General features: G+C 45.6%; 1 protein-coding gene across 3 annotated transcripts in view; it reads right to left on the reverse strand.

Annotated features, from left to right (window-relative positions):
- LOC126336406 (serine protease 53-like) overlaps positions 1-12,744 on the reverse strand; it is a 182,217-nt gene that overhangs the window by 42,155 nt on the left and 127,318 nt on the right. For all 3 annotated transcript variants that reach the window (XM_050000108.1, XM_050000101.1, XM_050000113.1), the window contains one exon: positions 5,152-5,193. In XM_050000108.1, coding sequence (XP_049856065.1) covers positions 5,152-5,193 — 42 coding nt within the window. The remainder of the gene's footprint in view (positions 1-5,151; positions 5,194-12,744) is intronic.

Consider the following 12,744-nt stretch of genomic DNA (forward strand, 5'->3'; position numbering starts at 1 on the left):
GAGAAGAGTATTTTATGGACGAGTGCAGCAAGGACTGCTGCTTTGGTGACAGCAGTTACTAGGATAGCCATCAAAAACTCCTATGGCATTACGTCCGAAGTATTTTTGCTGGTAGTCTACGTAGATCTTGAACTTCGACTCGGTCGTGGCTGTAGTGGTCGTACTCGTTATTGCTTTAGGTAGTAGGCTTTCACCGTCAGTTGCTGCACATTAAGGCATCCCAAAGTTCACTTCTTCTTCTATCAAAATGAACGCTTCCAATAATCTAAGAGAGATAGTGGAGCGGAGGTATCCACGTGGATGCTTACAAAAATTGAAGCGAGCCAGATCCATACACCCAGGAAGGTTGTTTCAACTACGCCACAGAAGTTTCGCTGGGAAGCCCTTACACACCACCCAAACAGTCTCAATGTCTCCCCACGCTACTTCCATATTTGGAAACATTTGCAGAAATTCACTCGTGGCCATTGATTTGCTTCGGACAAAGAGGTGACGTCTGGGTACAATCATGGTACCGTTGGCAACCACAAATATTTTTCCATGAAATCATAGACCGTATTGTCTCAGAGTGGAATAAATGTATTAAAAGTTATGGTGATTACTTTTGAAGTAAAAAACATTACTTACTTTCTTCCATCTGTCTCTTTTTCATATGACTGTTCCTTATAGGTTACCTTACCTCTTACCTCTGCTCCTCGTCCCTCCCTCCCCCCCCCCCCGCCTCCCCCCATATGGGTACCTGCCGACTGGACTGCTTCTCAAGGAAGTGTTATAATCTTGTCAGTTCAAAAAAAGATAGAGAAAAGTTATTTGGTTGTTGTAATGCTTCAGGTATTCTATGTAGTCCCCCCCCCCCCCCCCCCACACGTCCCCCGCTCCCTCCGCACCACTTGAGTGTACTTCAATTAAGTCGCATCGACAACCGCCGAAATTTCGATGTTAGCACACTCTGCCTCTTCAAGGCAAACCTGCTAGCAGGGTGTGTTCTTTGAACAGTGTATACACCGGAAGAAAATCACGTCTCGCACAGTTTATAGTTTATGCACTAGGTAATTACAGTTCTAAAGTCTCCAGTGGTATATCAGATGGACAATAAGTACGAAATGTCGTGGTTCACATCCTATATCAACAATACCTGGGGTATCGTCTCAGTTGTGCGACTGGATTCGTGATTTCCTGTCAGGAAGGTCGCAGTTCGTAGTAATAGACGGCAAATCATCGAGTAAAACTGAAGTGATATCAGGTGATCCCCAGGGAAGCGTCCTGGGACCTCTACTGTTCCTGATCTATATAAATGACCTGGGTGACAATCTGAGCAGTTCTCTTAGACTGTTCGCTGATGATGCTGTAATTTACCGTCTAGTAAGGTCATCCGAAGACCAGTATCAGCTGCAAAGCGATTTAGAAAAGATTGCTGCATGGTGTGTCAGGTGGCAGTTGACGCTAAATAACGAAAAGTGTGAGATGATCCACATGAGTTCCAAAAGAAATCCGTTGGAATTCGATTACTCGATAAATAGTACAATTCTCAAGGCTGTCAATTCAACTAAGTACCTGGGTGTTAAAATTACGAACAACTTCAGTTGGAAGGACCACATAGATAATATTGTCGGGAAGGCGAGCCAAAGGTTGCGTTTCATTGGCAGGACACTTAGAAGATGCAACAAGTCCACTAAAGAGACAGCTTACACTACACTCGTTCGTCCTCTGTTAGAATATAGCTGCGCGGTGTGGGATCCTTACCAGGTGGGATTGACGGAGGACATCGAGAGGGTGCAAAGAAGGGCAGCTCGTTTTGTATTATCGCGTTATAGGGGAGAGAGAGTGGCAGATATGATACACGAGTTGGGATGGAAGTCATTACAGCATAGACGTTTTTCGTCGCGGCGAGACCTTTTTACGAAATTTCAGTCACCAACTTTCTCTTCCGAATGCGAAAATATTTTGTTGAGCCCAACCTACATAGGTAGGAATGATTATCAAAATAAAATAAGAGAAATCAGAGCTCGAACAGAAAGGTTTAGGTGTTCGTTTTTCCCGCTCGCTGTTCGGGAGTGGAATAGTAGAGAGATAGTATGATTGTGGTTCGATGAACCCTCTGCCAAGCACTTAAATGTGAATTGCAGAGTAGTCATGTAGATGTAGATGTAGATGTACCTGACCGGCGGGAACCGTGAATCGGTACAACCTGTAGTCGTAAATTTTACAACGGTGTAGTAATCTATGGTTAATGTTTGAAGGCCAGTAAATACTGTGACTGTAACAGAATTTCTTTATTGCTCGATGTTACAGCACACATCAATAACAGACTTGTAGAAATCACCCATAAGAATCAGTTAGTAGAAACAACTGACAGGGTGACTATTTGACGCAGTGAAAGAGTAACTTGTCTGGGTCAAATCTAGTCCTGGTTAAGATACGAATAGTTCTGGCTACCAGGAAACCTCAAGTTGTTCCCGCTCACAGCCAGCACAAAATTATGTTTCGCTTCTAGAAAGAATCTCGTAGTGGGCTCTGTTTTCCTGAGAGACTGAAACTGTTCGCCAGACCAGAAATAAAACCACAGACCTAGCTTTTGGCGGGTAATGCCCTTACTGACAGAGCTTACCAGGCACGACTCAGGGTCTGCTCTCACAGCTTCAGATCTGGGAGTCGACCTCTCCTTCACCAAAGCTCTCTTGCGTACCTTGCGGAACTAGCACTCCTGGAAGAAAGCATATCGCAAGCAATGGCATAGCCACAGGCTACTTACTTGTCAAAATGAAATTGTTCATCACCTATTCATAACCATTGTTTTCCGGTAGCATATGTCATTTGGTACGCCATACGTTATGAGCTTTTGATATAAACTATGTTTTATTTGGAAATTACCTATCTGTTCAAGGGGATTATTCAGGAGATCTCACGCACACACTCAACGCTGCCAGACATACATTGATGAGCAAAAACGTTATGACCATCTGGTTAATAACTTGTTTGTCCGTCTTTGGAACGAAAAACATCACTGATTCTGCGTCCCAGGTTCAAATGGTTCAAATGGCTCTGAGCACTATGGGACTTAACATCTGTGGTCATCAGTCCCCTAGAACTTAGAACTACTTAAACCTAACTAACCTAAGGACATCGCACACATCCATGCCCGAGGCAGGATTCGAACCTGTGACCGTAGCAGTCACGCGGTTCCGGACTGAGCGCCTTAACCGCTGCGTCCCAGGGATCGGACAGTTTGTTGGCAGGTTTGTGGAAGTATGCGGCATTAGGTGTCGACACACAGATCATGTGATTCGCGTTAATGACGGGCCGCTGATCTGCATACACTTTGATGACGTCCGGTCAGACCAGATGGGTTCCACAGAATTTACGTCAGGAGAGTTTTATCACCGAGACATTAACGTGAGCTCACTATAATGCTCCTCAAACTGCTATAGCACCGTTCTACCTCCGAGACACAGACAATTATACTGTTGACAGATGACATCGGCGTCGGGGAATACATCAAACATGGAGGTGTGCAGGTGGTTCGCAGCGACTCTTCGATTACTACCACAGGTACCGTGTCAGCGCAGGAAAATATCTCCCATAGCATAATACTGTTCCCAATACCCTGCGTCTGTGGCGCGCTGCACGTTTCGAGCCGCCATTCACACATATGACGGCGTTTGTGGAAACGAACATCGACCTAGCGTAGCAAAACTGTGATTCACTCGAAGAGCCGACACGTTCCCATTGATAGACTGTCGAACCCGATAGTCCCGGCAGGCCGGGGTGGTCTCGCGGTTCTAGGCGCGCAGTCCGGAACCGTGCGACTGCTACGGTCGCAGGTTCGAATCCTGCCTCGGGCATGGATGTGTGTGATGTCCTTAGGTTAGTTAGGTTTAAGTAGTTCTAAGTTCTAGGGGACTGATGACCACAGCAGTTGAGTCCCATAGTGCTCAGAGCCATTTGAACCATTTGAACCGATAGTCCCGTGCCCACTGCAATCGTAACTGACGATGTCGTTAGGTCAACATGTGAACACGAAGCTGTGATCTGCTAAAGAAATCCATGTGCAACAAAAAAAAATGGTTAAAATGGCTCCGAGCACTATGGGGCTCAACATCTGAGGTCATCAGTCCCCTAGAACTTAGAACTACTTAAACCTAACTAACCTAAGGACATCACACACATCCATGCCCGAGGCAGGATTCGAACCTGCGACCGTAACAGTCACGCGGTTCCGGACTAAAGTGCCTAGAACCGCCGGGCCACCGCGGCGGCCCATGTGCAACAGTGTAGGATGAACGGTGTGCTACGAAACACTCGTGCGTGCACCGGCACTGTGCTCTTTCCGCTGAGACGCTATAGGTCACCATCTATCCTACTTTACAGAGCAGAAGAGCCTCCGAACGCCACGTTCTGTGAAGAGTGCCCCTGGTGGCAGCTTCAATGTCCTTCTAGCTCTTTCCGTAGATCTTCACGACAGTAGTAGTACGTGAACATTCGATCAGCTTCGCAGTTTTCGATATAATCGTTCACACGTTCAGCGTAATAATGGTCTATCATTTTTCAAAGTCGCTTATATCAACGGAGTGCTCCATCTGCAGCCGACAGCTTCGCTACGGTAATCCCCCGTCCGTGTCCGCTCCACTTAGACAGTTTCGTTACTGCGTCACGTGCCCGCCAACTCCACCAGACGGCATCCAACGTCGCGGGGGGCAGTGGTCATAAAGTTTTGGCTTATCATTGTAAACAGAATAACAGCTTTTGTTTGATAGGACAGAATGCACTCGCTCCCTGCAGTTCTCTTTCTGATGCTGAGATGAACAAACATACGGAACGAAAGTGCAGTTCCTTGTAGGACAGAACAGAAGTGAAAGTGAAATTGTTTTAAATTGTACACGATCTAAACTCTTTTTGAACCGTCAACACTGTCGTTCTCTGATATACGGTAAATCGGCAAATTTAACCAAATGAGTCTAGCCTTCAAAAGTTCGTGGGCAGGCGACAAGGAAAAGGAGAGTAACGATGCACACAGAGATTAAACGAAACCTATAGTAAGAAGACGATGCGGACCGAAGGCATTCTGTACTGTAAGGCCGTCTAAAACTGCGTTAAATCTTATCCAGCATCTTACAGTCGCCAGATATAGATGCAATATGGCATTTTACATACCTCTGACTCCTTCAGGTTTCAGCAAGGATCGTGGAACGGAAACTGCAACAGTAAACGAGAACATCAATGTAACATCCGAATGATACTGGAAAGAAATTCGTGGAACAACAGTTCCAACTAAATTATGCTAACAAAAGATCACCAACAACCTGAATGTACCCTACTTGCTACGATACTCGATCTTAGTTATCACTAATTTGCATGAAGATATAGCCTTTCTCCCATCTAGCATACTGAAACTTTCTGAAATGTGAAAACTTGAAGAACTCGATTGTAATCAGAACCACTAGAAAGAAAGCAAGGGAGTGTGATACAAGGCAGCTCGTGTTTACTGTCGTTTTGTTTGAATGGTTCTCCTTTGGGCAAAAGTCACACTGCCATTCTTCTAATATCTGACATTTAAATACTGCTCCTGTCACTCTCATACAAAGCAGATACAGCAACCAGTGGTCTACGTATGTTGCAGTAGATGCCTAGGGGTTCTTTATCGTAGATGTCTAGTCTCTGGAAAAATTTCGCTAAAAATAGGATGGAAGGAAACCGAGATTTCAAAGTCTCGTCGACGTCGAAGTCTTTGGAGACGGAGCACAAATCGGACTGGAAATATAGCGAAAGTAAATAGTCTAGGTCCTGTCCAAATGAACCATCCCAGCATTTACCTGCAGTGTTTTACGGAAACCACGGAAAACTTAAATTTGGATGGTAAGAAGGGGGCATGAATCACCATCCTAATTTTTTATGTATTTGAAACTGTACTTGTCCGGGAAAATAATATATCAGCATCAAAGAGATGTGTTGAAAGTTCCTGGCAGATTAAAACTGTGTGCCAGACCAAGACTCGAACTCGGGACTTTTGCCTTTCGCGGGCAAGTGCTCTACCATCTGAGCTACCCAAGCACGACTTACGCCCCCTCCTCACAGCTTTACTTCCGCCAGTACCTCGTCTCCTACTTTGCAAATTTTACAGAAGCTCTACTGCAGACACACAGTTTTAATATGCCAGGAAGTTTCATATCAGCGCACACTCCGCTGCAGAGTGAAAATCTCATTCTAAAGAGATGTGTTGTTTATAATCGAATCGTTATGTAGTTGCTGTGGAATATGACCACTGGACTATTGTCGGTCTGTACGTTTACCGAAAGATATGGAGAATATTAAAAGAAAATTCCTCACTAGTTTCTTAGGTCAGCGCGAGGACCCCACTAAAATACTCGGCAAACCATGATGGGAGAAGACACGAGTGCCGTTCCAAGACGCACATTGCTAATTCTTGCGTTACCTCACGTATTGACTACGAGGATGAAAGTAGAGAAATTCGTGTTTGTAAAGAGTCTACCGACAATATTATTTCCCGTCTATACGAATAGAAAATAGAGGAGGAGAGAGGGATAATTTTGGTACACTTTTTTCCTTCCGTTACACCTTACAGTGCCGTTCCAAGACGCACATTGCTTACTCTCGCGTTACCCTTGTGGTGTTACACCTCGCCTGCTTGCATTTATGCCAACATGCGGAACCCAAAGAAGATAATTCCATAGTGTGTGGCCTGGGAAGCATGTGACGCAATGCCAGTTGCAGGTGCGACTCTAGGAGTCACTTAGAATATTGTTTAGTCGAAGATAATCATGGGGATATACCGGGTGATCAAAAAGTCAGTATAAATTTGAAAACTGAATAAACCACGGAGTAATGTATATAGAGAGGTGCAAATTGACACACGAGCTTGGAATGACATGGGGTTTTATTAGAACCAAAATAATACAAAAGCTCAAAAAATGTCCGACAGATGGCGCTTCATCTGACCAGAATAGCAATAATTAGCATAACAAAGTAAGACAAAGCAAAGATGATGTTCTCTACAGGAAATGCTCAATATGTCACCATCATTCCTCAACAATAGCTGTAGTCGAGGAATAATGTTTTGAACAGCACTGTAAAGCATGTCCGGAGTTATGGTGAGGCATTGGCGTCGGATGTTGTCTTTCAGCATCCCTAGAGATGTCGGTCGATCACGATACACTTGGGACTTCAGTAGCCCCAAAGCCAATAATCGCACGGACTGAGGTCTGGGGACCTGGGAGGCCAAGCATGACGAAAGTGGCAGCTGAGCACACGGTCATCACCAAACGACGCACGCAAGAGATCTTTCACGCGTCTAGCAATATGGGGTGGAGCGCCATCCTGCATAAACATCGTGCGTTCCAGCAGGTGTTTATCAGCCAGGCTGGGGATGATGCGATTCTATAACAAATCGGCGTACCTCTCACCCGTCACGATAGTAGTTACAAAACCAGAATCGCGCATTTCCTCGAAGAAAAAAGGCCCGATAACTGTAGATGTAGTAAATCCAACCCATACCGTGACTGGGACATTCAGATGTTTAGGACGGGTGGTAGGGACAGAGCATAGAGCGACATTATACTGAGTGCACTATCCGAAAATTACCTCGAGCAATTAAACAGAGAACCGACTCGTGGAGATAACATCTTGGACCTACTGATAACAAACAGACCCGAACTTTTCGACTGTAAGCGCAGAACAGGGAATCAGTGATCATAAGGCCGTCGCAGCATCCCTGAATATGGAAGTTAATAGGAATATTAAAAAAAGGGAGGAAGGTTTATCTGTTTAGCAAGAGTAATAGAAGGCAGATTTCAGACTACCTAACATATCAAAACGAAAATTTCTGTTCCGACACTGACAATGCTGAGTGTTTATGGAAAAAGTTTAAGGCAATTGTAAAATGCGTTTTAGACAGGTACGTGCCGAGTAAAACTGTGAGAGACGGGAAAAACCCACCGTGGTTCAACAACAAAGTTACGAAACTACTGCGAAAGCAAAGAGAGCTCCACTCCAAATTTAAACGCAGCCAAAACCTCTCAGACAAACAGAACCTAAACGATGTCAAAGTTAGGGTAAGGAGGGCTATGCGTGAAGCATTCAGTAAATTCGAAAGTAAAATTCTATGTGCCGACTTGACAGAAAATCCTAGGAAGTTCTGGTCTTACGTTAAATCAGTAAGTGGTTCGAAACGTCATATCCAGACACTCCGGGATGATGATGGCATTGAAACAGAGGATGACACGCGTAAAGTTGAAATACTAAACACCTTTTCGCAAAGCTGTTTCACAGAGGAAGACCGCACTGCATTTCCTTCTCTAAATCCTCGCACAAACGAAAAAATGGCTGACATCGAAATAAGTGTCCAAGGAATAGAAAAGCAACTGGAATCACTCAACACAGGAAAGTCCACTGGACCTGACGGGATACCAATTCGAAAGAACTTGCCCCCTTCTAACAGCCGTGTACCGCAAGTCTCTAGAGGAACGGAAGGTTCCACATGATTGGAAAAGAGCACAGGTAGTCCCAGTTTTCAAGAAGGGTCGTCGAGCAGATGCGCAAAACTATAGACCTATATCTCTGACGTCGATCTGTTGTAGAATTTTAGAACATGTTTTTTGCTCGACTGTCATGTCGTTTTTGGAAACCCAGAATCTACTCTGTAGGAATCAACATGGATTCCGGAAACAGGGATCGTGTGAGACCCAACTCGCTTTATTTGATCATGAGACCCAGAAAATATTAGATTCATGCTCCCAGGTAGATGCTATTTTCCTTGACTTCCGGAAGGCGTTGGATACAGTTCCGCACTGTCGCCTGATAAACAAAGTAAGAGCCTACGGAATATCAGACCAGCTGTGTGGCTGGATTGAAGAGTTTTTAGCAAACAGAACACAGCATGTTGTTATCAATGGAGAGACGTCTAAAGACGTTAAAGTAACCTCTGGCGTGGCACAAGGGAGTGTTATGGGACCATTGCTTTTCACAATATATATAAATGACCTAGTAGATAGTGTCGGAAGCTCCATGCGGCTTTTCGTGGATGATCCTGTAGTATACAGAGAAGTTGCGGCATTAGAAAAGTGTAGCGAAATGCTGGAAGATCTGCAGCGGATAGGCACTTGGTGCAAGGAGTGGCAACTGACCCTTAACATAGACAAATGTAATGTATTGCGAATACATAGAAAGAAAGATCCTTTATTGTATGATTATATGATAGCGGAACAAACACTGGTAGCAGTTACTTCTGTAAAATATCTGCGAGTATGCGTGCGGAACGATTTGAAATGGAATGATCATATAAAATTAATTGTTGGTAAGGCGGGTACCAGATTGAGATTCATTGGGAGAGTTCTTGGATACTGTAGTCCATCAACAAAGGAGGTGGCTTACAAAACACTCGTTCGAATGGTTCAAATGGCTCTGAGCACTATGAGACTCAACATCTTAGATCATCAGTCCCCTAGAACTTAGAACTACTTAAACCTAACTAACCGAAGGACATCACACACACCCGTGCCGGAGGCAGGATTCGAACCTGCGACCGTAGCAGCCCCGCGGTTTCCGGACTACAGCACCAGAACCGCACGGCCACCGTGACCGGTCACTCGTTCGACCTGTACTTGAGTATTGCTCATCAGTGTGGGATCCGTACCAGATCGGGTTGACGGAGGAGATAGAGAAGATTCAAAGAAGAGCTGGGCGTTTCGTCACAGGGTTATTTGGTAAGCGTGATAGCGTTACGGAGATGTTTAGCAAACTCAAGTGACAGACTCTGCAAGAGAGGCGCTCTGCATCGCGGAGTGGCTTGCTCGCCAGGTTTCGAGAGGGTGCGTTTCTGGATGAGGTATCGAATATAGTGCTTCCTCCTAGTTATACCTCCCGAGGAGATCACGAATATAAAATTAGAGAGATTCGAGCGCGCACGGAGGCTTTCAGACAGTCGTTCTTCCCGTGAACAGTACGCGACTGGAACAGAAAAGGAAGGTAATGACAGTGGCACGTAAAGTGCCCTCCGCCACACACCGTTGGGTGGCTTGCGGAGTATAAATGTAGATGTAGATGTAGATGCAATGGAGTTTCCACGACAGTTCTAGGATTTTCGGTAGCCCAAATTCTGAAGCTGTGGGCATTGACAGACCCTCGGAGCGTGAAATGAGCTTTGTCGGTCCACAACATGTTACTCAACCAATACTCATCTTCTGGCATCTTTTGAAACGCCCACACCGCAAATGCCCTCCGCTTCACTACATCGCCAGGTAACAGTTCATAATGTCTATGGGTTTTGTAGGGGTAGCATCGGGGGGTACACCTCAGTGCCAGCCAAACAGTAGTGTATGGAATGTCGGTGCGACGTGCGACTGCACGAGCGCTGACTTCCCCGTGTATAGACGAACCCGCTACAGTCTCCATTTCTTCCTGAACTATCTCAGCAGCTTTACGCCTTGTGCTTGGTCGGCCACTACTGGGTCTATCGTCTAAACAACACGTGGCTTCGAACTTCGAAATCATTCTCGCCACAGCTGCATTTTTCAACGGTCCTTTACCCGTTTGAATCCCCTTCCTATGGCAATAGGATCGTAACACTGAACTAGCACGTTCCCGATTCTGATTCAAATGGTTCAAATGGCTCTGAGCACTATGGGACTTAACATCTGTGGTCATCAGTCCCCTAGAACTTAGAACTACTTAAACCTAACTAACCTAAGGACATCAGAGACATCCATGCCCGAGGCAGGATTCGAAACTGCGACCGTAGTAGTCGCGCGGTTCCGGACTGCGCGTAGAACCGCTAGACCACCGCGGCCAGCCCGATTCTGATAATACAGCTTCACTAAAAGCGCCTTTTCAGGTAACGTCAACATGCTGCGACTGCTGGCGCATCTGATTGTCTGTCTCATTACAGATTCTTTTATACACGATTGTCATGTACAGTCACTGACGTTTTGCTGTCCAGCGCCATCTGTCGGGCATTTTGTGAACTTTGGTTTTTTTTGTTCTAATAAAACCCCATGTCATTCCATTCATGTGTGTCAATTGTTACCTCTCTATCTACGTTATTCCGTGGTTTATTAAGTTTTCAAATTTATACTGACTTCTTGATCACCCGGTACACTGAGGTGGCAAAAGTCATGGGATAGCGGCATGAACGTATACTGATGGTGGCAGTTTCGCGGACACAAGGTATAAAAGAGCAGTGCACTGGCGGAACTGTCATTTGTGATCTATGTGAAAAGGTGTCCGACATGATTATGGCCGCACGATGTGAACGCGGAATGGCAGTTGGAGCCAGGGAATCCAATATTCCGAGATCCATAGTGTCATGATTGTGACAAGAATACAAAATTTCGGGCACTACCTATCACCACGGACAGCACAGTGGCTTATGGCCTTCACTTAGCGACTGAGAAAAGCAGTGTTGGCATAGAAGTGTCAGTGCTAACAGACAAGCAACACTGCTTGAAACAGTCGCAGAAATCAGTGAGAGACGTATGAGTAACGTATCCGTTAGTTCAGGGAGGCGAAATTTGGCGTTAATGGGCTATGGTAGCAGACGATGGACGCAAGTGCCTTTGCTAGCAGCACATCGCCTGCAGTGCCTCTTCTGGGCTCGTGACCGTAATGGTTGGACCCTAGGTGACTGGAAAGCCGACCTGGTCAGACATGTACCGATTTCAGTGGGTAAGACCTGATGGCAGGCTTCGAGTGTGGCGCAGACCCTACGAAGCCATTGACCCCAGTTGTGAACAAGGCACGGTGCTGGCTGGTGATGGCTCCATAATGGTGTGGGCTGTGTTGACACGGAATGAGCTTGGTCCTCTGGTCAAACGGAACCTATCATTGACTGGAAATGGTTATGTTCGGCAACTTATAGACCATTTGCAGCCATTCATGGAATTCATGTTCCACAAAAACGATGTCATTTCACCGAGCCACAATTGTTCGTTAACAGTTCTGTACAATTCGAGCAAATGATTTGGCCACTCAGATCGCCCGACAGGTCCCAACGAAAATTTATGGGACATCGAGTTGTCAGTTCGTATATACAATCCTGTACCAGCAACACTTTCGCAATTGTGGACTGCAATCGAGGCAGCATGGTTCAGTATTTCTGCAGGGCACTTCCAACGGCTTTGGTCCATGCCACGTCATGCTGCCGTACCACACCAGCCAGAAGGAACTCCCCTCTATATTAGGTATCCCGTGACATTTGTCACCTCAGTGTATACAGGGTGTTACAAAACAATACCGACAAACTTGGACGTGTTGTAGAGGGTGTCGTGAGGAACAGACTGAGAATGGGAACCAGTGTGCATATATGTCATCCAACGACGCTACAGAGTGTCGCAATCGTAGATGTCGGCACCTGCTGCTAGGCCACCCTTCAGACAGCAAAAGTGACTTTGCACTATCCCTTAGATAGTAAAAGTGACTTTTTATGCTGACGGACCATTGGCGGAACGCCTCTCAGTATTGTTCGTTATTCAGTGATCGCGAATGATTGCCATGATCGCCAGTGGAGAAGATGGAGCTAATTGCTGCTTAGATAGGTCTTCTAAGAATGCGGCGCTCTGTTGCTTGGTGGTTGATGGTTTCGATCAAGTGTTTCCATCACACTTTATTTTTCTCCTATATACCGAAAAACAATGATTTTAGAGGGTTCCAGGAGAAAAACAAACTGCAGATGGAAACCTGAGTCTGAAACCGACATCCGCCGACGCAACAGAACACCGCATTCACGGGAGACAAGGC

This window comes from Schistocerca gregaria, chromosome 1 (assembly GCF_023897955.1).
Source record: "Schistocerca gregaria isolate iqSchGreg1 chromosome 1, iqSchGreg1.2, whole genome shotgun sequence".
NCBI classification, from domain to species: Eukaryota; Metazoa; Arthropoda; class Insecta; order Orthoptera; family Acrididae; genus Schistocerca; species Schistocerca gregaria.